The sequence below is a fragment of the Chroicocephalus ridibundus genome, chromosome 19 (assembly GCF_963924245.1).
Source record: "Chroicocephalus ridibundus chromosome 19, bChrRid1.1, whole genome shotgun sequence".
NCBI classification, from domain to species: Eukaryota; Metazoa; Chordata; class Aves; order Charadriiformes; family Laridae; genus Chroicocephalus; species Chroicocephalus ridibundus.
In genome coordinates, this window is record NC_086302.1 from 5,732,931 (window position 1) to 5,757,653 (window position 24,723).

At 49.0% G+C, this 24,723-nt stretch overlaps 1 protein-coding gene and 4 non-coding genes across 10 annotated transcripts; all 5 read right to left on the reverse strand.

Annotated features, from left to right (window-relative positions):
- On the reverse strand, window positions 1-24,327 carry TRNAU1AP (tRNA selenocysteine 1 associated protein 1). Of its 6 annotated transcripts, none has more exons than XM_063356260.1 (15): window positions 24,156-24,327; window positions 21,071-21,168; window positions 20,180-20,279; window positions 17,500-17,552; window positions 16,025-16,156; window positions 12,763-12,882; window positions 11,142-11,304; window positions 10,557-10,590; window positions 6,425-8,262; window positions 5,753-5,966; window positions 4,029-4,155; window positions 2,845-2,909; window positions 2,119-2,169; window positions 1,668-1,777; window positions 1-1,259 (listed from the first exon to the last, which is right to left on the reverse strand). In XM_063356260.1, the coding sequence occupies exons 1-9, from the start codon at window positions 24,180-24,182 to the stop codon at window positions 8,126-8,128; spliced, it is 864 nt and encodes a 287-aa protein (XP_063212330.1). In that variant the 5' UTR covers window positions 24,183-24,327; the 3' UTR covers window positions 1-1,259; window positions 1,668-1,777; window positions 2,119-2,169; window positions 2,845-2,909; window positions 4,029-4,155; window positions 5,753-5,966; window positions 6,425-8,125. The 6 variants fall into 6 exon arrangements, with proteins under 6 accessions (XP_063212330.1, XP_063212332.1, XP_063212331.1 ...); XM_063356262.1 differs by adding an exon at window positions 21,285-21,361 and having other exon boundaries at window positions 5,753-8,262; window positions 24,156-24,311; XM_063356261.1 differs by having other exon boundaries at window positions 2,845-2,906; window positions 5,753-8,262.
- On the reverse strand, window positions 1,383-1,453 carry LOC134525427 (small nucleolar RNA SNORD99). Its single transcript, XR_010073772.1, has one exon. It is a non-coding gene; the product is annotated as a small nucleolar RNA SNORD99 (small nucleolar RNA).
- LOC134525421 (small nucleolar RNA SNORA61) lies at window positions 1,948-2,082 on the reverse strand. The gene has a single exon (XR_010073766.1). It is a non-coding gene; the product is annotated as a small nucleolar RNA SNORA61 (small nucleolar RNA).
- On the reverse strand, window positions 2,286-2,416 carry LOC134525432 (small nucleolar RNA SNORA44). The gene has a single exon (XR_010073776.1). It is a non-coding gene; the product is annotated as a small nucleolar RNA SNORA44 (small nucleolar RNA).
- On the reverse strand, window positions 3,142-3,290 carry LOC134525431 (small nucleolar RNA SNORA16B/SNORA16A family). The gene has a single exon (XR_010073775.1). It is a non-coding gene; the product is annotated as a small nucleolar RNA SNORA16B/SNORA16A family (small nucleolar RNA).
- Window positions 24,328-24,723: the final 396 nt, after the last annotated feature.

Below are 24,723 nucleotides of genomic sequence, written 5' to 3' on the forward strand. Positions count from 1 at the left end.
TGCGCTCGGTGGCCAGATCCCGACCTGGCGGGGATTTGCTGTGCTGGCAGCGCTGGGGACAGGTCTCCAGCCTTGTCCCCACCCCGCAGCACCTTCCCCGGGTGGACAAACAAACTGTCACGGGGAGGAGGGAGAAGCTGCTGGCCCCATCCTTGTCCTCCTGTCCCCAGGACGCTGTTTGGTGCTGTCACACACGAGGTCTGTCTGTCCCGCTGTCTGGCTTTGGTGACAAAGACAGTGACAGCCAGGCTGCGGGAATACAGAGAGGCTGCCGAAGAGGGACTCGTGCCTCCGGGGAAGCCAAAATCATGGAGGGGGGGGGGAACGGGACACGAGCTCCGTGGAAAAGGGGCTTTTGTATCCCCAAGGGGAGAGGGGAAGAGGGGTCAGAGGAACCGACTGCATCCCCAGGACAAAGGTTCTCTCTGCTAACAGCCGGCGCGGGGACTTTGCCATCGCCCTGCCCTCCCCCTCGGGCAGAGACAGGCAATAACAGCCCCCCCCGCGACAGCTCTGGGGCTGCTTTCACCCCGTTTGCTCTCCATCGGGAGAAAACAGGTGACGGGAGTCACCGGGGCTGCAGCAGAGGATGTTGGACACGGTGAGACATGGCGCCCGCCCGGGGAAGGAGCCGCTCCATGCTCCTCTGACTCCCCAGGAGCATTTCCTGCGCCCCAGGGACCCACCGCCCCAGAGGCGGGGTTCCAGCAGAAGAGATGCTGCTGGTCAAGGTGGCTGCGGTGTCCAACGGGCTTTCGCACCACCTCCCTCGGGCAGGAACTCCATTTAGGATGAGCACCGACGTTCACAGGCAGAGACACCGATTTCCAGGAGAGCAAAGCACATCCCAGTCATCCCCCAGTTGCCCACCGGGACAGCCAGGGGAGAAGCGGCAGAACCCCACCGTGAAGGGTGGGCAACCTTCAGGTGCAAGAAGTTGCTCCAGACCAACCAACGCACCCCAAACACAAGCAGAGCGAGAGTTTCAAGTGATTGCGTTTATTCACCCTCAAAATGCTTTATATCCAAGCTCTTCTCCTGGGAAAACTCCACACAGCAGGGACCGCTCTGCCATGCCGGTAAACGGGAGCCTGAGCAGCACCCGCAGCGGCTGCTCCCAGCTGGGGGAGCTCCTGGCTCAGGAAGGAGCCAGATCTGGCTACGCACAGCCAGTTTCCGAGGAGAGGGCTGGGAAAGAACACGGTCTTGCACCAAACCCTCAGGGACTGGCTCATCTCAGCTCCGCGCCCTACTGCCACCTAAAGAGGGGATAAAAAAAATAATCCAGCGTGAATGATGCTTGACTCGGCATTGCTTTGGATTTCACCCGGGTTAAGGAATTCCCTGCTGCCCTCTCTCCACGGGGTGGTTTCAGCTCCCCTGCCTGGCCTCAGCCCCATATCCGCAGGATTCATCCGACAGTCTCCAAAGAGCAGAGTCATCACAGACCAGGCTGCGCTCAGAGGGCTGGTGCGGCGCGACTGATCTCACCAACACTCTGCTAACAGGCTGCCCAATTAAAAACCTTACTAATGAAGTTGACCATTCCCACTGGCCACTTCCAGCAGAGGCACAGTCAGCCTGAACTGTCCTCTGTCCTCCAGGACCGGCGAGATCCCACTCACCAAACACCACACACCAGGCAATTACCCCCAAAGGCCACTCACGTGCTCCATGTCACGGCTTTCCCACTATTCCGGCCCTATGGATGCAACCAAATCCCTTCACCAGGGACAGGTTCATACGCTCTCAGCCTTTTCCACTAAGCGAGGAATTCCTGAAAAAAAGCAGAGCCCCAGATAAGTATCTGAAGTTGACGGGTCGCCATTCACCGGGAATCAACCGGTTCCAGTGCAAGCGAACCCCAGCAGACCCTCCCGGCCCCTCTGCGCCCCACGTTTATTCACCCCCATCCCCAGCCCTCCCGAAGGAGCAAGGCCCACACGGACTGTCTTCCAACCAGCCTCTCTCAGAGCAGGACCTCGCCAGCAAGGAGGCCGAGACCGGTCTGAATTTTGTTTTTCCTCCTTTTTCGACCACAAGATCGGTATTCAGATCTGATGGGAAAGGGATCTGGAGGGACAGGCTGAGGGCTCCGAGAAGGGCATGTGTCCTCACCTCGCATCTATCCAGCCAGCGGCGGAGCGAGCTCTGGAACAGCGAGCAACCCTGGAAAACATCGCAACACCCTCAGCAAGCTGCAGACCCACGAGTACACATACCTGACACGCCCCACCCAGGAACCACCAGCGCCTCGGAAGCAAGAAATACCCCAATTCCTGAAAATATATAGGAGGGGCGAGTGACAGCAAGAGGCAAGAGAGGCCCAGCAGTCAAAGACCTTCCCGTTGCTCTTGCATGTTGTTGGAGACCTGTAGCTACTGCAGGGAGCCACAGCTCTTGGATAAACATGCAGAGTCATCGCTGAGCCCGCAAAACCCGATACAGCTTCAGGCAGAGCAAAACCAGGGTCATCTACTGCCTTCGGATCACATTTGATCCCCGGTTGTGGCACAACCCCGGCCCTGTGACACTGGAGAAAGTCCCCTCTTATGCCACCCATCTCGACAGAGCAAGAAATAAAGGGATTCTGCCGTTCTTAATGACCAGAGGGATATTTCCAATGGGCCTTGGCAGCAGGAAATCCTGGTCTGCGGGTCCCAGCACCGAGCAGGAGCCCTGCAGAGGATCCAGAGCAGCGGGAACAAGGCCCACAACCGGCATTATCTTGCTAGTAGAGGGCCACGAAGTACGGCTGCTCGCTGCTCCGGCCAAGGGAGACCCTGAGGGCAACCAGATTCCCAGTGTAAGGGGAGATTCCAGAGCCTGGATCGCACATCTCACCTGCCCAGCCGAGGCCATCACCAGCCATCCTGTGTGCCGGGATCGCCCTCCACGCCAGGATGCTGCTGGGGAAGAACAGAGTCCGGAGCGTCAGGCAGATGTCAGGAAAAGTATCATGGATACCCACCCCCTGCCACCAACTCGTGCACCAGCTGGGACCCCAGAAGCGGGTATTTGGGGTGGTCGCTTTCTCCTAGCGACAGTCCCCCCCGACACCCCCGGCCAGGTTCCAGCTCCCGCAAGTGGCCAGCGGCACCCCGACGCTCGCCCTCACCTCGGTAGCCCCGCCCCGCAAGGCCATGTATTTTCCTGAAATGTTGCCGGACAGTTACGGAGGCTCAAACTGAGCGGCGACCGTCGAGGAAAAAAAAACCCATCGCTCTCGGCTCCTTTTTGACTGCGTCTGCCACACCACCCAGACAGACGCAGCTTCGATAGGGCCGGGGCAGGCCTGCAGGCCGCGCACTCACCCGCGGCGCCATCTTCCCCGCAGGCCGGGAGGGAGTGAGCAAGGCCCTCCCGCTGCCCCTCCACAGCCCATCGGAACGCCGCCACCCGGACGCAGAGCCCACGGAGCGCCGACGTGGCGGGGGAGCCCCGGGGGAGGGCGGATGGCGGCGGATTGTCCCGGCGCCGCGCCTCCACGTTCCGTCCGCAGCCGCCATCACAACGAGAGGCGGAAGGCGCCGCGCGGTGGCATTTTATAGGGCGGCAGCGCGGGCGCTGATTGGCTGATGGGGGCCTGGCCCTCCCGCAAGGCCTTCTGGGAGTTGTAGTTCGCGCCGCCTACACCCCCCCCCGGCCATGCCACCCCCCGCCATGCCATCCCCAAGGATAAACCGGCCCCTTCCTCCCGCAGCAGCAGGGAAGGCAGGGGAAATGCCACCCCCAAGCAGCAACGCCATGATCTGTAACCCCCCCTTGCACTAGGGGGGGAGCCACGCTCCCCCACCCCGCCTAAACGAACCCCCGGGCGGGGGGCACAAAGGCAATTTCTCTCCTCTCCTCCCCGCAATGTGCATTTCTGGGGTTGCTCTTCGAAAAAGTGAAGGCAGCCACCACGTTCTTCCTACTCTTTCCTCCCTTTTGGAAGGCAGGAATGGGGTGGGGGGTGGGGGGGTACAGCCCGCCCCAGGGGAATGTAAGGAAGCTTCTCATAAATAAAAGCATCTCTACCAAAATACCTCCGTCAGGTTCCTGGCGCGTGGTCCAGAATCAGCGGAAAGGGTTTAAAACGAGAGCATCTGGAAGGGACTGATGGTGAAGCCACAGCCACCCTGAGAGATGAGGCTGAAAAGCCTGAGGCTGCCCCTGAGAAGGCGCAAAAAAGGATGAGGGAGAGCAATAGTTAGTTTTTAATCTGTTCTGAGCAAAATGCACACGTCAAAAAAAAAAAATAAAAAAATCACAGCGCTCAAGAATCGCCCTTTCAAGCTGGTAACCCTGCCACCAACGTGCCGATTACCAACAAAATAAGCCTGGCCCCCATTTAAAGCCGAAGAGAGGCTGGAAATGAGCCCCAAACCCCTGTGTGAGCAAGCTCTCCCAAAAACAGCCCCTTGTGAGAGCCGCTGGGGACAGGGGACAAGCAGCTGGTCCCGTCCCCCTCCTCCTCCAGGGATCCGGCAGCTGCTCTGCCAAGTCACGAGGCTACCCGGGTTCTCCTCGGCACAGCCGAATCCCGGGGGCGGGACAAGAAACTCTCTCGTGGCAGCAAAAAAATCACACCACCCCCAGAATTCAGACAACCTTGGAAAACATTAAGCGTTTGGGAAGAGAATCTTTGAAATCCTAAACGGTGAGAATCCCCAAAGAACAATCCCAAAACCGAACAGGTGCTCAGTAAACCTCAGCCCACCACGAGAAGATGGATGGAGACAACTTAAAAGATATAAAAAAAGGAGATAGTTTCTGTAGGGATGCTCTAAACAGGCGAAAAGGTAAAGCGAGCGTTGTCAGAGTGACATCTTCTGAACTAGCTCTATCAGTTTCTAAACGTAGCTATCGTGTTTTAAAATTCATCCCCTATCCTGACATCGGATTAATTTCACGTCTAAGCAAATCCCAGGTTAAATCCAGAAACTGGTGTATCCAGTACGCTTTACAAGATACACTGGCAGAGAGCGAGGCTGGAAGGTAAAAATTCCTCTCCGATCTTGTTTAGCAGAAGCCGGGGATTAACAAGCCGGTAATGAGAAACCGAGCAGGCAAAGATCAGAGGCAAATATCTCCGTTCCTCAAAAGGGATTTAGAGAAATACCCGAGGGCGTTCAGTACTCCTCGGTGTGCGGGATATGAACCTGGCTCCTGAAAACGGGCCAAGTAACTGGAATTTTCACTAGCCAGACTCACACGGAAAACATCATCACAACCCCCGGCCCCGACTCGGGGCTGCGCTGGTTCAGACCCACATTGGCTAAAGGAATGGGTTTAAAGAAACTCCTCATCCCGCTGGAAGCCGGTCAGGATTTCTCACAGGCCACCCCCGATGCTTACTGTCAAGCTTTTAATTAAACACGTGTTAATTGGCAACGGGGCACCCCGCAGCCTCGCAGCTTACGCTTTGGAAATCACTACTTTGTGCCCAAGAGGAGTGACGCCCACGTCTCTCCACGCCGCAGCTGGTTGAACATTTTCCAGCCTCTATAAACTCAAACAGTAATCCGAGAGTCCCTGCAATTTAGAGTAACGAAATTGGCTCATCCCACCTCCATCAAGTAACACAGTGAGAACGTTCGAGCGTTTTTGTAATTACTACTAAACGCTGCATGCCGAAAGGCAGGATACTTCATAATCTCAGTCGCGGATTTCGATGCAATTTTCAACAATTGCATAATCCCGGAGAGCGGTGATACCATCTGCCGTGGATTTCTTGCCTTTAGCACATAAAGATAAAAGCAGAATTTACCTTACTACACGGAGTCCTCGTCTTTCATCTTGTGTTACCCTAAATGGTAATTAATCAGGGCTTTTCCTGTAGCCATCCATGACAAACAAAATCCCACACTCTGTTTAACTTGGATTCCAAAACACAAACCCTACAAAATCCAGGTGACCGGCTGTTTTGTAGCTCCACATAAAAGTCTCCTCTGCGCTTCAGATGCTGCAATAATGGCCGGGAGCTGAAAAATGAACATTAAGATGAGTAAGCGACACGCAGAAAAAAGCGCAGAGAGATTTAACAGCTCAACATGGGCCGAGATTCCCCCACACAACCCCAAAAGGCTGGCTCGCACATCAAGGGAACGTGGCCCAAAGCCTCACGTCAACCTCTCTCCTAAAAGGAAACGCTATTTTGAGCTCGGCCGCAGCAGTAAACAGGCTTCAGTGGGAATCTGTCCTGGACTCTCTACTCCCAGATCGCTCTCCGCGCAAGGGCCCGAGGGTCTGTACGCAGGCGGCTCTCCTAGAATCCAGGGGAAGCCACTCCTGATGGCTCAGACCACCAGACCACCAACTTTCTTCCCACCAAGGCAGGTCCAAAAGAGAAGGATCGAGGGTAGCACTCTTGCAGCGCAGTAACAGAACGATCTAGAAAGCGTTTAACAGCAGAACATAAAGAAAACCTTCTTTACATCACCTCCGAAATGCCACTCTCTTGAGCGGGCGCTTTTCAAGAAGACGGACGTCATCCGAGTGTTCAGCACCGCTGAGCAGCTACATCAGAAGAAAAAAAGCCCTCTGCTCTCGTCCACCTCTCCGCTGCCTCTGAAACGCTACCAGCACACGCGGGGAACATTCATTGCCTTAAATTCAGAGTAAGCGAAGGTTGGGACGCTCGTTAACAGCCCACAGCACAGTCAGATGCGCAGCAGGAGGAAAAAATTCACAGCAGATGAGAACGCGGGGGTCCCGTAGCCCTCCAGAAAAATGCTAAATCCAGTATATGCCACCATTCCCCTCATATTCAGAGCGCATTTACCATCGCTGTTGCTAGAAAGACCACAGACTGACAAAGATTGCATAATTATGGACACAAACAAAGGTGTAGCAGAAGTAGGCTTTATGAAAAGTATTTAAATTTCGTGGCAAATCTCTGCATCGACATGGGCAGGGAGGCAACTAAACGCTTTGCAGTAGCAATTTCAGTTACCCAAACTATTTCTTGGATAGACATTTATTACAGGTAGTTCATCTGTTCCTGTTTCTCAAAGAGTTTAAGGCACAAAAGCCTGAAAAGGGCTTATAACATGTACATAAGTGCTATTATGTTCGCTGTCACCTCTAATGCAACATAATATTCGCTTAAATATATTGCTTGTCCATCCAGCTTATACAACATCCAGTAGAAAACTGCTTTCCAAGTTAGCAACAATTTGTTGCACAATATATCGATTAGATTGCTCTGACCCGTTTTTGCTGCAAGATCTTCAGTCTCACCGTTATTTCACTCTGCCAGGACAGTGGAAGACGCTACGAAACCTTAACGAGACCATCAAGGTGTGTCCGCAATGAAAGTAAAGGCATGATACACAAAAGTCAACATTTAGACAAGGTTGCTGGTAAAAGCGTTTGAAACTGCTTGACTGATGGGGAATTATTTCCTCGTGCAAATTATTTCCTCAAGCCAAACGAGCGAGAGACCACCAGAAGGCATTGGTCTGTAGCAGTTTTATAACACTCCTTTCTGTCTTTACTCTCCCAAATGCTCTTCGGGTGGACTGCTTAAGAACACCCAGCTATAACGTGTCTAGCTCAAGATCCCAGCTCAGGTTAAGCAGAACATAAGCTTTCATCTCCATGCTTCTTCCCCGTGCTCAAGTTACAGCAACCTTACCCAGTCACTAGAAAGGCTTTTGAGACATTTTAGTGGCATCCAACAATGATTTTTTTAAAATAACACATTCCCAAGGGTTGGATCAACTGACTGAAGACAATTAAATGGGCAGCAAAACAGAAAGATGGGCAGGAACCAAAATGCAAAGGGTAATTTTACTTAAAAGACCAACTTTTTTATTGTACGTTGGAGTAGAGTCTTTCCCCTGTGCCATCTTGTTGAAAGTTTATAAATTACAATTCCCAAGAAGTATTAAGAGTTCATTTCAAGACAAAAGGAATCAAACTGTTGCAGTTCTAACTTTCACCAGGAATAAAAGTTACCACGGTGCTCCTATGATACTCATTCTCTACAGGAAAGGCCACAGTCCTCTCCTGTACCTCGAGTAACAGACCTGGGGTGGAGAAAGGGCCACCCCTCGCTACCGCAGGATCCGGGTGCAGCAGAACAGTCCGGAACGCGCTGGCAGGTTTGTCACACAGACACAGCGCCTCAGCAACGAGGCTATAACACGGCTGGAATCTCTGACGAGACAGTGTCCAAAGGCTGCCAATGACAGTCCATCAAGGCATCGTAGAGCTCTTCGCTCTGTTCCATAAACTGTTTATTCGCTTCGTGGACGTCCAACTGAGGCGTCGGATCTAAAGGAGGAAAGACAGACGGACAAATAGGTCACATGCCAAATGCGTTAGGAAAAAACCCACACCCCAGAAACATGTTAGTTTTATTAAAACCAACGCGGGGGGAGTCACAAAACATTCCCAGCACTTGCCCAATCACGAACCTGACTGATTAGCCCTAGTAAATCTTTCTGCAACGGGATAAGAAATAACTACATCCAAATACGTCCCTCTTTCCAGTGGCGATTGCCCCCATAGCAGAGTCAACAGAGAGAACGCATACCTGCACCTCGCAGCCCAGTGTAGCCACTTAAACTGCCAGAGAAGGTGGGCTGGCACTAAGGCACCGGACTGCAAAGTGGAGGAGCGGAGGCGCAGGCACACGTTCCGTTCTGCTCCCTCCACTACAGGGTCAGAGTGGATGGCGGGGGACGGTAGCGTCTTACGCTGCTGCAAGAGTCACCAGAGCTCATCTGCCAAAGCCTCGAACATAGAATCATAGAATGGTTAGAGTTGGAAGGGACCTTAAAGATCATCTAGTTCCAACCCCCTGCCCTGGGCAGGGACACCTCCCACCAGCCCAGGCTGCTCCAAGCCCCGTCCAACCTGGCCTTGAACCCCTCCAGGGATGGGGCAGCCACAGCTTCTCTGGGCAACCTGGGCCAGGGGCTCACCGCCCTCACAGCCAAGAATATCTCATCTAAATCCCCCCTCTTTCAGTTTAAACCCATTTGCCTTTGTCCCATGGCTCCCCTCCCTGCTCCAGAGTCCCTCCCCAGCTTTCCTGGAGCCCCTTTAGGGACTGGAAGGGGCTGGAAGGTCTCCCCGGAGCCTTCTCTTCTCCAGGCTGAAACCCCCCAACTCTCCCAGCCTGTCCCCACAGCAGAGGGGCTCCAGCCCTCCCAGCATCTCCGGGGCCTCCTCTGGCCCCACTCCAACAGGTCCAACAGGTTCTTCTGTTGGTGGCCCCAGAGCTGTAGGCAGTAGTCCAGGTGGGGTCTCACAAGAGCAGAGCAGAGGGGCCAGATCCCCTCCCTCACTCTGCTGGCCATGCTCCTTTTGATGCAGCATCTCACAGTCAGTACCCAAAGAAGTGCCAGTGACACCCAGTGAATTATCTATGAACACGTCCCCTATTTTACAGTTGGAAGAAATGTTTGTAAAGCATTTTGGAGCTGGATAGCAACCCAGCGGGTACAATTCTGCTGCTACCAATGCACGCTTAACATTTCACAAAAATCGGCTCTTCGGATTCCCCAAACGACTTGTAGGATGTCACGCTCACCTAACACCACCCACAATCTAAAGATCAGGTTATCAGATTAGCACAATCACACGGGTTAGTACGCGGCTATCAGAGCGCAAAGCAACCAGACGACGGAATGGAAAAAACTACAAAACACATCGGGAATAAAATGCGTGTGAACACGTTCGGTTTTAGCTACATCACGTTGCAACACACGACAGGAGAAGAGAATTAAGAAAAAGGAATGATACACTGGCAATACATTATTCGAGTTTCATACAAATTTCAAGATATTAATTTAATCCATGAGAAAAAGACACCCCAGAGCCATTCCAACTATAGTACCGGTGTGTTAGTTTCAGAGAAAGGAAAGCTCTGCTGTAACGCCTTTAAAAGCCATTAAGGGCTTTCTCACTGACATCATTACTGATACCTATAGATCCTAAAGTAAAGGATCCAGCTGCTCTCTCCTATCACCATCTCATTTCTAAATTTTTTTAAAGAGAAGAATAAGAGAAAGACAGAAATTTGGCACTGCTAGAATGGAATGATGTTTTTCTTGCATCAATAAATGAATAGTGCTTGCCTGTATATCTGAAACACCAGCACGGTTTAGTGGCCCATTTCAAGCGATGACTACTAAAGCAAATATTTTATCAGTGTGCTAACTGATACTATTTCTTTTTTTAAACTAGAAGCGCAGTCAAGTATCCTGGGCTCTAAATTCCAAGATTTTACAGAAAAACAGAATACCTACATTGTTTTTGTAGCATACCAGAAAAAATACTTAAAAAAAGGATACAAGTTTGAGTACTATAGAAGATTAAAATCTTAATGCTAGTGAAGTCAACTAATTTCAGTCCTGACAAGGTTCAGACTAGGAACAGGAACCGTAAAATAAGGTTGCAATTCCGCTAGGTGATAGCGACCCACAAATTTTCTCAGAGCTCAGAGGTACTCAAAGATAAAGGTATATTGTGCGCTGAAATTAAGGGACAATTTGAGAAAGACCTTTTCTAATCAGTGCAGAAAAAACAGACACCTTCAATATCGAATTCAAGAAACGTACCTTCCAGTGCATCCTCACCAACTTCTTCATATGTCTGCAAGGGAAAAACCAAACCCCTTAGGACAGCAGATATTTACTGTTTCTTTTATGAACATCACGTGTTGATTACTACTGTCGTATACAGACTTCTATGTCTGATTACAACAGAATTCTTCACATACACGCCTCGTGTTCCGCTCCCAACAGACTCCACGGGGGAGATCCCACACTAAACTTCTAACAGTGGCAGCAGTTCTTCATACTCCTGTGGTGAAGCTGGGTGGCCGTCCTGATCTGTTCTAGCCTCTAAAACAAGGCTTAGCACTGTGTGTCCAACTGGCCGTGTCAAGAGAACCCTTCTACCGTTGACAACCGTGTTACGAGACCCTGTGTGTCCTCCAGACATTTTCACCCCTCCAGTCCCAGCAATATCCCCCGCACAAGGCAACAATACACATCAGGGTCTGCTAAACACTTTTGCTTCCTCAGTATCTACAGTAAGACCCCAGAGCCTGCAAATAAAATGTGCCCGTCACCGTTTTGTAAGCCACCTCGTGTTTCTGTGCTGACAGATCACAGAAGCGTGAGTACGTCGCGCGGTCCTACCTGCATTGTGCTCTGCGTGTAGCCGTACTGGGGATAGCTGTAGCTGTAACTGCCCGTGTTCTGGTCGTAGCCCCACTGGGCATAGTAGTTGTGATATTGTTGGTAATATTGGTTATAATTATAGTTGTACATCTGATTGTACTCCATTGATTTCACACGGTTACTTAAAAAAATAAAGCAGGAATAAGTTGCAAATAATGCAGAGCGATTACGAAAAAAAAAAGCAGTGAAATAGCTTAAGATACAATATGGTACATAGACAAGGCTTAGTCTAACATGCAAATTTCAGTCTTTAAAATATATTCACTATTTACTGCAGCAGTATTTATCATTTGCATACATTTGCAGAAAGAAAGAAGTGGTTGAAACTTAACGCCCTTTCCTGTATTCATATTCATCTTCATTAATAAACATTGCTTTCATTCTTTATGAGTTAACTTAGTAACACTTCCTGGCTTTGGGAAGGGAAGAGTTCAGGACTATGAGCCCCAGTTTAGAACAATCCTGAACCATGATGCAGATTCTTGGGGCCCTTTTTCTTTCTGATAAAGTAAATAAAGTACTCTGCAGCCTCCTGAGACAAGGTACTGAGTCTTGCTTTACGTGAAGAGTTAAAGACTTAGAGCCTTGCAAAAGAACTGGGGTTTTCTTTGGTAAGAATGGACAAAAACCTCTCCCTTCCGCCACTATTGTACAGAGCCTAAGTGACAACCAGTTGTCCCCACTCCCACTGAACGGGGTGATCTTCAATGCACGGGGTTGGAAGAGCACATGAAGTAAAAAGGACTACAAGTAATTGAAAAAATAAACTTAAATAGCCCATGAGCTGACTAAAATTCACATTCCCAAGGAACTGGGAATCCCACCTGATTATCAAGATTTGAAATAATGAGATGACAAGTATTGTTTGAAGATGAAAATATGTCACACATAAAGCTATGTCTAATGATGAAATTGGTGAGAAGTGGGAAGAGGGAAACATCAATCTTCTCACCACGATATTTCTCACTTTTTCTGCTTTTCTCTTCCTTATCCCCCCAAGACTTCTGAGGTCACTGAAAATCTAAATATTATTCAAATAGGGAGCAATTACTATTATTCGTATTACCCTAGTGCTACGAGCCCCAAGTCAGACCAGGATCTCATTGTCTCAGGTTCTGAACAAACACAGAAAAAAAAGTTAATCCCTGCCCCGAAAGACTTATATTTAGTAGACATTATAATAGAATTAGCAAGGTAATAGAGCTTTGCTATCCAGAAATCAATAAGCAGATTTAGGCTATTTCAATTTAACGCAAAGGAACATATACTTTAAAAACAGTCATATTTAAATACAGTGTGTGTACTTGTGTGTGTTCATATTTAAATACATGTGTCTGTATTTAATAATGTACACAAATAAAAACAGTGTAAAATGCTTACTCTTGATCTAACGTTGTAATTTTTTTGAATTCCTGTGCACTTTGAGACCCTAGCTACTTTAGGATATTCGTGGGTATTCCTTCACTTTGTGATGGAAACATCCAGGAAATGTACCCAAACCACTAAAAGACATTTAAAAATACACGTGATTTCACATCACGGTGCTTGTATAGAAACGTCTGGCTGCTCTTGTACTCACGCTTTTGGAATAGCCACACTCAAGCGTACGGGTTTAGAGCCCAACCCCACAGCTCCTTGACACTCCGTCAGCGCTCGTTTCTGTTCCAGTTCATCCGTGAATTTCACGAACCCGTAACCTCTGCAGAGATACACAATAACTCATATAAAACAAAAAACGCCGGGGCCACTTTTTTTTTTTTTTTAAATATTTACAGTGAAGCAAAAATTATTTTTTAAAAACTCAGCAAATGAAACACTTTCGCTAGGGCTGTCCCTGCTTTTAGTAGTGATAAAATTATTCTGTCTTCCAGTTGCTTTTGCAAAATGCCTGAAACCGTACGTCCAAGCTTCGGCAGGACTTTCAAAGTCTTCACAAAAGTAAAGTGGTTCTTGTGCCAGTGGATTCTGAGGAACTGGAAGTGAGCTGACACGAGACATGTCGAAATGCATGAACAGACGGTAGCAAAGCCTTAAATCTATACTGGGAGGATACAGATAAACTAAACAGTTGCAAGTCAGCACAGGATTGACAAGACACAGGCACTGCTTATATCGAAAACTGCCTCACTGAGAAGGAAAACACTGCTTTTCTGTAGGATTGACTGAGACACGCTTTCCAACCAAGTCCTTTTTTCAACTGGAAAATACTCAAAAAGGCTTCCTATGATTCCCAAGGACGGCGTGGCCCCATCAGCGTTGCGTTCTCAACAGTGGACCTGAAAATGAGTTCTTCACGTTAAATTCCTAAAACTTGCTCTGACAGCATGACTTGAACAGGGATAGCACACAGCCAGCCACCCCTCAACCCCGCGGCGAGCCTTCGCTGTGGTGTTAGCAGTGCTGTAAGTCAGCCAGACACAAAATAGTAATTCCCCTCCAACCCCAAAGGTCCTTTGCGTGAGATTCTGATGCCGTAGTGAGTCAGAAGCAACGCAACAGCATCCAGGAGGGCAGTGCCAGGATCCCAAGATGGGCTGGGCTGCCTCACGCAGCAGAAAGATCAAAGACTTAGGTGTGGGAGGGAAAGAGGAATCCATCTAGGCAAAGGAAGGAGTTTGGGAGGGAAAGGGCTTGTCTACCCGGGGAGAAGAACGAGCCGTAAGCAAGGGTGTAAATTTACAGCATGTTATCTATTCTGTGGGAACACTTTAAACACCAAATAACACACTATTTTGAAAGCAGCATCACCTATTACTCGTAGTAGGTCCACACTGGAAGCTATTACAGAGCAGTTAGTGCCCCATAAAATGCAGTATCTTGCATAGCAAGCTACGCACGCAAGTCCAAATATATATTTTTACACATATATGCATGTATGCATGTGTACTCCTCACATACAGAAGACCAAATCAAAGCTCAGGCTTATCTATATTCAAACTGCATAATCAAGCAAAAGCAAAACTCTACATGGGTACACAGTCTGTTTAATTTGCCCTCCGTGAAAAGACTGTGGCAAATTAAACCAGTGCAAGCCAAATTTTAAGTCAGTTTAAGGTGTCTGCACACAACAGCCTGTAAGTTTCTAAGCTGCTACAAAGACTCTTGTAGCCTTTCCGGTGGAACCAGGAGTGTGTCAGTGAAGCCGGGAATACTGGAGTTCCGAAATAGAGATGGACAGATAAAGGGTGGACGTGGTGTACAGGAATGGATGTCGGGTGCAGCAAAATGCTTCTTCCAACTTTTCCAGTTTCTTCACACCAATGGCTAAACCAGATTTCAGTACAGAAGAAAACCCGCCAAGAACTCGTTTCTTCACGGCCAGGACCTCCCTGGCAGACATTCTGTCCTGTCCCTGCAGTTAGAAGCCCCCCAGCCTGCACCCTCAGCAGAAAGCAAAGAAGCAGGCACAGCACTACAGCGTCTGGCTCTGAGCTCCTCTCTTGCCTGGACAAGAGGTGCAGGGAGGAGACCTTCCTGATCTACCTGCCCTGGCTGGAAGGGACAGGGCTTCACTAGGCACGTCCACAAGCCCCGCGTTCCTCTCACGCATCACACTGACACTTGCAGTTGCCTCAGCTTTGAGTAACTGCACAAGTCACAACAAAGCCCCTGGCAGCAACACCCCAGCACTGCTAGGGGAGACAGCTGTGCTCTTCCCAGCAACAGGCCTTTCTGTCCCTGCTCCTTCCCCACTTCCCAAGCTACCACAGATTCCCTTTCCCTGAGGACTGCACTTAGGAACAGTTCCCAAAGCCCAGCTAATGGCCCAACCTCCATCATCCAACACCTATTTTGTAGGCAGAGATTGAAGCAGGTGCAGCAAAACAAGAACTGCTGGGTTTACACCTCTGAGGAGGAGGAGGAGGAGGAGGCACCCGGAGCCCACTCCAGCAGTGCCAGTCTCAGGTGAGGTGGCAGTAAGATCATGAGAGTGACTTAACAGCCAGAGAGTGACTGAGCAGATCTGCAAGAGGTTCAGGTTGCAGATGCAGAAGAACTTCATTACTAGGGAGGCAGCGCAGCTCTGGAACAGGCTGCCCAGACAGGTTGTATTATCTCCGTCCTGGGAGGTTTTCCAGGCTACACAATGCACGGCTGACCCGATCTAGCGCTGGCAGCAGTCCTGCTCTGTGGGAGGTTGGCCCAGAGACCTCCAGAGGTTCCTTCAAACCAACATGGCTAAGACTGAGAAACCTTATGTGAGAAAGAGGGGAGATCTACAGCCGTATTCTAAGTCTTATCACAACATTCCTGTAGGTATTATATCAGAATGTTGGGTTTCATTGAAGGCATGTTCTGTATTGAAAACAAGGATGCTCACCAACTGGTCCCTCTTCTAGGAAAAAAAAAAAAAGTTTAATTTCCTGCAATTTAGAAAATCTTTTAATCACGTTAAGAAACCTGACTTTTTGATATCTGTTTTTGGCAAGACGCTGCCAGTAAAGATGAACAAGGCGGCTACTAACAATGAATCATAGCTTTTTTTGCCCTACCCTATTTGAAACAAAAACCCGTACAGCTTTCACAGGAATACACGCTCAATAGCCTAAGGACTGCAGAAGCACAATTCCATCTGAAAGTCCAGGGAAACGGTGTTTCAAGATTACTCAGACAGTTTTCAGCATTTTCAGAAGTGCAACAGCATACTGCCAACAGGAGTGACAACATGCCGTGGTGACTATCAAAACCCAAGCCTACTGTAGACTGAATGTCCAAGAACATTGTATTTTAAGATTAGTAAAATCTAAGCTGATAGAACTATTCTTTTTCCCTTGCTGTATTATATCATTCCTGTTGCTGCATGTGAAGTGAAAGAGAAGAATGAATAAAAGATGACTTACTTGGATACTCCTGCCTGGTCCAAAACAACTTTTCCACCTCTACACGATGGATAAACTTTAACAAAAAATTCATATAACATGCCATCATCCACATCAGGAGTCAGGTCTCCCACAAAAAGGGAATATTCTGGACTAAAGAAATGAAAAGAAAACTTCTTAAGTACAATTACACAAAAGAAGAGGCGTGCTGAGTGACAGCTAACATTTAGCCTAAACATTTGAAAAGCGATATTAAAGGACTATTTAATATATACTTTAAAGTGTCACCAGTTAAGTTGCTTAGGTGACTAAAATTTTTATTGATGCAGCACAACTAATCTACTCAATGCTGCTTTTTATTTAAAGAGAGTTTCATTTTTTAGTTCTCACGGGATATCTCTGGATTTCTAGTACGGCAAGAAAACATTAACGTTTCATTTATAGATTTGCTATTTCCGATATACTGACCTGAAATTATAACATATGAATGAAGATACTTTGATGCTAGAAAGTTTTAAATATCTTCAAACACTCCTGACAAATCTGCTGTGCTACGCAGAAGGCAAAGTATAAAACTGCCAGGCAGTTTCAGCCATCCTCCCTCTGCTAAAGACTCGCGGGGCAAGTAGCTGGAATGGGAAAGGCTCTGCGATCCACCTCTAGCTCCAGAGCAAATGGAACCATAAGAATTAGTTACCAGCCCTCAATCTCATTCTTGGCCCCACCTGTCATGCCTTGATTGTAATCTAAAAAGTTGGGGTTTCTTTTTAAAAGGTTCATAAATAATCATTTAAAATAAAAATATAATTGCTGAGATACGAGCTAATACTCCACTAACAAACTGCAGGATTCTGTTGCCTTCACCCTCGTACACACCTCCCTGAACAACTCCTTCGTGTTATTATTACTTCAACTGTGTAAGTGTTTCTGGGCAGGTGTTATGAAAGGTACTCACACCCCCCAAACCTCAGGAGCCTAATTCAGCCCGTTTGCCTCCTTCGGCACCTTTCCCTGTCCACGGAGAAAGATGGGCTCCTCCAGAGGGCAATTTGGAGCACCTCTCTCTCTCTCTCTCTCTCTCTCTCTTTGCTGACTGTTGTGGGACTCCAGCCAGTTAAGCCAGGTGGTGTGAAACCACCGCATTTACCTTCAGATGCTGAACACATTCGTGGCATCATGCAGTATTGCGATGGGATGCATCCGCAGAAAGTGCTAACATGCTACAGCATCACCACTACCTACAGCGTGTGCCAAGGCAGTTTAATATAATCTACGTTTTTAATTATGGGATTTAGTTATCTGGCACTGCTAGACAAAATGGTACAAATATTAGTCATACCCGTCTCAGAAATGCTCCCCTATCCAAATTTACTAGCTGTACGTCTCATCCGGCAATGACGAACTTGTGGCTTAACATATTTTGAATATTCTTTGCAAGGCAGTTAATAAAGAGACATTAAGCAGGCAAAACTAATATTTGAATATTGAGCATTTACCTGTTATCGGGCTGTTTTCCGTACGTTGCATAATTCAATTTAAATCGCTTTGCCTGAAACAAGGCAAAAATGAATCCAAACAATTAGGAAAAAATACAATAAGCTTATTATATACAACTTTCTAAATGCCGGCAGGTGTTCAAGGCCGTCAGGCCAGCCAGTTAAGGTATCAAGGACAACGTTTTTATTTGATGTCAATACAGCTATAATAAGGAAAATCAGCAAAGAACCTGCACCAAGAGGTTTGGCCTGGCTATACCTACTTCACCAGTTCATAAGGTTAGTGAGAGAGAGATGAATATTACATAGCATCAAATTTCTGCATCTTTAAGCAAGACAGGAAAACAGAGGTACTAATAACTAATATTAAATTACATCTAATTTTAAGGTCTTAAAATGAAATGACAGCACAGACTGTTGGACGCTTGTGATTTACAAGAATACTGGCAGACCAGAGTCTGCCACATTGGAAAATGGAATCAGTCCCTGAGTCTGGAATTATGGCTAAATAAAAGTATTCATTACTTTTTTTATGTGCTGATTATGTGCTGATTTACTAAGATCCCAAACCACGTTTTTCGTGAAAGCCTTACCTGTCATTGGACACTGGAGGCCTCCCTAAACTTTGCACCTGACTTTCTTTTTAAACAAGTGTCCCAGGAGCCCAGATTTGTGCCCGCTGGCACACGCGGAACTCCTTGCCCCCATCCTACCAGGGTTCAGCAACTTGTGCCCAACTCACATTTAAGTTAAGACCGAGATCTAAGGAGTTGGGCTTCTGCCTCAAAATCCCGAGGGCCTCAATCCCATGGGCATTCTTACATGATGCTTAGCACACAACGATCCAAGCAGGTGCACCGCAAAGCGCAATGGTAATTGCAATTTTCTTCTGAACCATGTCTGACAGAGGAAGAAACAAAGGACTGCACTCCTGTGCAAGAACGCTGGTGTCCCAACTCACCCAGACAGTGGAAGACCTAAGCTGGATTCCCTCATCAGCTTGAGGGGCTTCAAAACCATTTTCCCATCTCCCAACAGGCTTCCAAAGCAGATATCCCTCTGCGCTACACACTGGCACAGCAACAACATCAAGGGGAATTTGGCCAAAGAAAGCAAGTCTGCTGCGAGCCCATAACCTAGAGATCAGGATGTTTGTTCAGTACGGCGGAGGATCTAGTGTGCTCCTGCACCCTGGATGACGTACTTTCTTCCCCCAAAAATAGCGTAAATAATTCTTAGGAAATAGAGCAAAGACTGAACTCTAGGCTATAGTCGTGTTCCTTGCATGCTTGCATTCACTGGCGCACGGTGGTAAGAACTCTTTCAGTGGACCATTTATAAGCTCACACAAAATTTAGATTCCACTGTGAAGCGCTTTCATCTTTTGTTTGGATTTCGCTCTTCACAATATTTTGGGCTTAAAATCAATGAGAGACCTGAGAGTATTTCCACTCAAATGGCAAGTGGGGACACTAATTCTGTAAAAAAGAGACAGCAACAGCACCATGGCTCGCTGTTATTCCTTTGCCTGATTCAGTATTTAAAAATAAATACAAGAGTGAGCCACATTCAGTTTTCTGCAAACAAGAGAAAAAGTATCTCAACGCAAGAGATGAGCCGGACAGTTGCCTGCTGAGCGCACTGATTTAGGATCTCTGTCTGACATCTGTAATTCTCTCCACGTGTTATGTAAATCATCCCTCTACACAACAGCGCATTTGGAACTAAATTGTGGATAAAGGCGGGTATTCCCGAAACCAAACTTCAATTATTATATTACTCCTTGCAAGAGCTGCTCTCTTTCTCTCTCTAGTGACTATAGAAGGCATCTAGGAATATTAGCTTCCCTTAACTGGGGGCTGTGATTTGCAGTATAAGGGCATATTAAACATGACAAGTGAAACGGATACCTCCGGGCCTCTCATCTACCCCTGTTAACAGGGAGCTCCATCCTCTCAGGCAGGTTGACCAAATAGTTCAAAGGACACCACCTGAACTTCCCAGTTTCCTACTCAAGGCATTAACTGCACTGAAATAGGCAACAATTTAATATTACACTGTAACTGAGGTGATTCTAGAGCTGCTTTATGAACCAGTCATCCCAGCTACCGCAGCCAACTTCTGTGGGTCCAACGGGCAGCTGTGTCAGCCGTCCCCTTTTAATCTACTACACATTTGAGTCAACATCCTAAAATTAGCCTCTATGACTATGATTCCTCCTCTTCTTCTGAACTACCTAGCTTTTACGGATCCAAGACATTCGTTACGTATTGCAGTTATACAACGGACTAGCTCTTTCTCCACTGTAAATAGGTTTGAATGACTTTCGTTTGCTAAGGGCCAAGAATAATGCAAGGCTTAAAAGTCATGTTCCTCTTGCAAATCAAAGTTACTCAAAACTCAGTGCGAACTTGCAAGTTCGTCTTGTACGTATGTATCGCAGAAATACAGCATTTCTATACCCGTATTTTATCCAGACATTCACACAGAAATTAGTATTTTTCCAACAATTTTCTAAGCAAGAACACTAATAGTTTTATGCTCATTACTTTAACTCTAAAGAAAAGAAGAATCCCAGTTTGCTAACTATGAATTTGTCTGTAGTGATTCAAAACAGAGATTCTACACTATCTATTCCTTCCCAGTTTTGCTTCCCAACTGGCTGATTTCATTTACTTACCGGTGTAGCACCAGGAAGCGGTTTTCCATTGATTTTGTGTAAACATTTCTCTGCAGTAGCTAGATCTGCAAATTCTACAAAGCAATAGCCTGCTGGAATTCTGAACATACGACACAGGAGAGGAGAGAGAAAGATTTCAGATTTAAAACACATTTGAGAAGGAAAATTACATTTTTAGATAACTGGTAGGAAATTTGCTAGAGTTGCAATACTTAGAACAATTTCTTTTTCAAATCATAAACATCACCTACCAAAAAGAAGCTAGCAAAGTAATCTTGGATCTCAAGTGGTGATAGCCCCTACTTACCAGTAAGTCATGTCAACATAAGCACACAGAAAATATTTTTGCTCGCAATCAGTTCGCTTCCTACTTTGACTGACTGTGAATTTTCCCACCCAAGTTTAAACAACTGAAAACTGAAATTCCAACATTTACAAGAATAGGAAACTACTTTATCCTGTGTACAGTCACTCATTTTATTCCAAATGAACTCAAAAGCTTCTCCTATTGCTCTTTCTAAGTCAGACTTCCCACCTCTGCCAGCATCACGTAGCTGCGCTAGCGCAACGATTGACAAAGACTAGTCACTGGAGCCTTTCAGCCCAGGAGGTGTAATTCCCTTGGGGACTGCATGGTGTACACAGGCCGCTCTGAATGAGTGCTGAAGCACTGCAGGATGAGGGCCAAACCGTGGTTTGTTGATGGTCGAAGAGCCAGCAATTGTCCTCTCCATTGCCATCATCAATATACCCGTATTGTTGGCAGCAATGGTGAAAAGCTCAAAGGGAAAATCACTGTAATACGGACAGGACCACAGCGACGGGCAGAGGGCAAACAGTTCAATCCAAATGCACTGGTAGAACAAACCGAGAACAAGCATAAACAGTTACCCTGTCAACCTGTTTCGAATGATTTTTACACTCAGTACAAGCTCTCCCATGGTGGCAAAGGCTCTTGAAACAAAGTTTTCATCCATATATGGCTCCAGCTATAAAAGCAAAAAAAAAAAAAATAGTTAGACCAAGGCATCTACAAAAAGGAGAATATATGTGTCAATGTCACCCTAAGCAGTTAAAACATTATTGAGAAGTATTTTACCCTTACACTTCAAAAAGAAGACTCATTTAAGAGGGTCGATGCCACTCAAAACCAGCAGGCATGCATGAACCAGGCTCAACAGTCTGCAAAGTGGAACCCAAGAGACAGCATGAATTTCAGAGAACAGGGAGCTTTCACAGAAGGACAAAAGCCACTCAGAAACATACAGCAACAAAGTGAGCGTTCGCTACACGGAGCAGGGGATAAGGAGATGGCAGGCTCCTGCTCTGTATGCCAGCGCGATCAGTACACAGGCGCGGCGCAGCAAAGGGTGCTACGATGAACGGGCGGCATGCGTCAGGTAACACAGCCCCCACCAAGCTGGGGTAGGGGTTCGCAGAGCCGTGTCTACCTCGCATAACCGTGGAGGTACGCAGGGCAGCACTTGGAGGGGAGACTCCAATCGCGTCCCGCAGTAGGTCTGCGCTTTGTACTGCACAGGGGTGCACTGACTGTGTTTATGTCACAGGTGAGAGGGTGGCACCGTGCATGTCAGAGTGTGTGTGAAGTGCAGGGCAGTGGCACTGTGTGAGTGAACACGCTGGAGAGCAGGTGTCTGTACGGCATAAATGTCTGAAAAGTCTGAAATGGCACCGCAATTTCGACCAAATCTATGATGAAGGACTGAGGGAAAAGGATGCCTCTCTGTGTAATAGAAAGCGGAGGAGGGAACTAACTGAAAGTCAGGTTTTGTTCAATATGCATGCTGATGGGGAGCACTGCATCTGAGAGGTAACATGGGGTCAGGGTGTGGGGGAACATATATAGCTCCATATAAGCATATACACCTGCGCGGGTATGACAGATGGCCTCGTGGTAACTGACAGCCCTCGAGTGTGTTTGTGTGTCTGTCAGGTACCAGGTGGCTCCATCACCTGTGTGCTTGACAGAAGGTGCAGTACCTGACAGTGGGTGACCATATCGCACTCGCACGTGCAAAAGGTGGCAGATGCCCTGCGGAGGTGCGAGTGTAAAGCTGGAAGGACTCTGTTACATGTGCCAGAAGCAGGAGGCAGCACTACCCTGTACAGACATGGCATGCAGAGGGTGATCCGGTGGGGTGTGTGCACAGGAAAGCCAGGCTCATAAAGGCAACAGGTGACTGTTGCTTGAATGTGTACATGTGTGTTTCACAGAGACGCAGCTTGCTTGTGAGAGAGGTGACTGAAAAAGAAGATGGCCTTATGGTGGAGGGGTGGTAGATAACCCTTTGTGCGGGTAAAAGGAAGAGACAGCAGACTCCGTGGAGTCTGACTGCAGGAGTGGCAAGCAGTGGTGGGCTCCCTGATGTGTCACTGTATGTGTGCAAGGCAATGGCAAACTTGGTGTGTGGGTGAGTGTGCGTGTAAGAGAAGCATCCGGTGGGATCCTCAGTGAGGTGCTGCGTTGTGTGTACACACACGCACGAGAAAGACTGAGGAAGACTACAGGGTGCACTTGTGTGTGCAAGCAGGGCTACGCAATGTGCTGCTGTGAGTCTGGAAGAAAGGGGCTGGAGAAAGATGCGCGTGCAAGTAGCAGGCAACACGGAAATCGTGATACGCTGGTGCAGCTGCATATACATGTCTATATGCACATGCAGGTGTATAAAAGCATGTGGCAGGCAGCAAGGACACTACAATGCAGCAGTGGGATTGTACATGTGAGTGTAAAAGTGAGACAGTGTATACGTGAGACAGTGCAGACGCTACAATACAACGTGAGCACATACATACAGGTGTGGGTGGGTGGGTGGCAAAGCGCTACAATACTCTGGGTGTGAGTATGCCGCCACGAGCGTGTACGAAAGTGTGTGCGGACGGTGGCAAGCGGTGAGGGACAGAGGTGCACGAGTACGACGATCCTTACAAGCGCGTGAGTGCACCCACAGGCGTGCTGGTGTGGGGCAGGCAGGGAGGGATACTCTTGGATAGGTGCATACAAGCAGGCGAGTGTAAGTAAGCATTAAATAGCTACAAACGTGAGCACAAGCGTGCAAGCCCAGCGGTGTGAGTGAGTGTGTAAGTGCCTTAAGTGCCTACAAGCGCCTAAGCATAGAAGCCAGCATATAAACCCTCGAAGCACGCGAGCATACAGGCTTTTGAGTATGCGAGTGAGTGTGTAAGTGCCTAATAAGCGTGAGCATGAAAACGTGAGAACCTGTCAGTGCCCACGAGCGTGCCTGCCCACCAGCGTGAGCGCAGGCAGCATGGGACACTGGTGTGAGTGCCACCAGCGTGCCTGTGACCCTGGCTGCGGGCAGGTCACTCTGAGGGGTGTGTGTGTCTGTCTAACTCTGTCCGTGAGCGTGTAAGTGCCCATGAACGTGCCTGCCAGGCTGGGGTTTGCGTCTCTGAGTGTGTGTTCGCATGTCAGCCTGTGTTCGTGTGCGTGTCAGCCTGTGTGAGCCTGCCAGCCCGCACAGGAATGAGTGTGTGTGAGAGTGTCAGTCAGCTCGAGAGTTTGGTGTGGGTGTCAGAGTGCGTGAGAGTTTGTGAGGCTGTGTCAGTGCGTGAGGGTGCCAGCGCGAGGGTGTCAGTCAGTGCGAGGGTATCAGTCAATGTGAGGGTATCAGTCAGTCAGTGTGAGGGTGTCAGTCAGTGTGAGGGTGTCAGTCAGTGTGAGGGTGTCAGTCAGTGTGAGGGTGTCACTCCATCGGTGTGAGGGTGTCAGTCAGCGAGCGTGAGGGTGTCAGTCAGTCGGTCGGTCGGTGTGAGGTGTCCGTGAGTGAGGGAGTGTGAGGGTGTCCGTGAGTGAGGGAGTGTGAGGGTGTCAGTCCGTCAGTGCGCCCCAGCCCGCGGTCGCCCCGGGCCCTGCCGCCCCACCGCCCTCCCGCCGGCCCGGCCGCCCCGCTGCCCGCCTCACAAAGCCCCGCGCGGGTCCCGGCCGGACACTCACGTCCCCCATCCACAGGCTGGCGGCCATGCTGCTCCCCCCAGGCCCCGCGGCGGGCTCAGCGGGGCCGCGGCTTTGGCCTCCCGGCTCGGCCCCGCCGCTGCCGCCGCCGGCGCCGCCTCACGCCGAGCCCGCGGCCCGCTCCGCCGCCGCGCTGCCCCGCCGCCTCCTCCGCGGCGCCCGGCGGGCGGAGAGAGCGGCGCCCCCGCCGCCACCGGCGCCCCCGCCCCGCGGCAGCGCCCCCTGCCGGCAGGAGGAGCGCCACGGGCGGGCGGCGGGGGGGCCGCAAGATGGAGGCGGGTGTGAGGAGAAGGGGAGAGGGCTGGGGGACAGCACACTTCCCCCGGGATAGGAGCGCGGGGGTGGCGGGGCAGGGAGGAGATGTCCGCCCCCGGAGAAGGTCTGTGTGGTAAAATGGACGGAAAAGCAGGCAGGGAGGCTGCCCACCCCGCCTGGCGAGGGGCAGGGGGCCCAGCGCTGCGGCCTCCATTAGTGCGGCCCTTCCTGGAGGCGCTTCACGCCCGAGGATCTCGGCTCTTTCTGAAAAGGCACAGTGAGTTTCCAGCCCCTT

Excerpts from the sequence above, each read along its gene's own strand:
- TRNAU1AP (XM_063356260.1), bottom strand. The coding sequence starts at position 24,182 with ATGGCCGCCAGCCTGTGGATGGGGGAC. Across the intron at positions 21,169-24,155 it reads CCAGCCTGTGGATGGGGGAC|CTGGAGCCATATATGGATGA; the intron begins GTGAGTGTCCGG and ends TTGCTTTTATAG. Across the intron at positions 12,883-16,024 it reads GACCAGGCAGGAGTATCCAA|AGGTTACGGGTTCGTGAAAT; the intron begins GTAAGTCATCTT and ends GTATCTCTGCAG.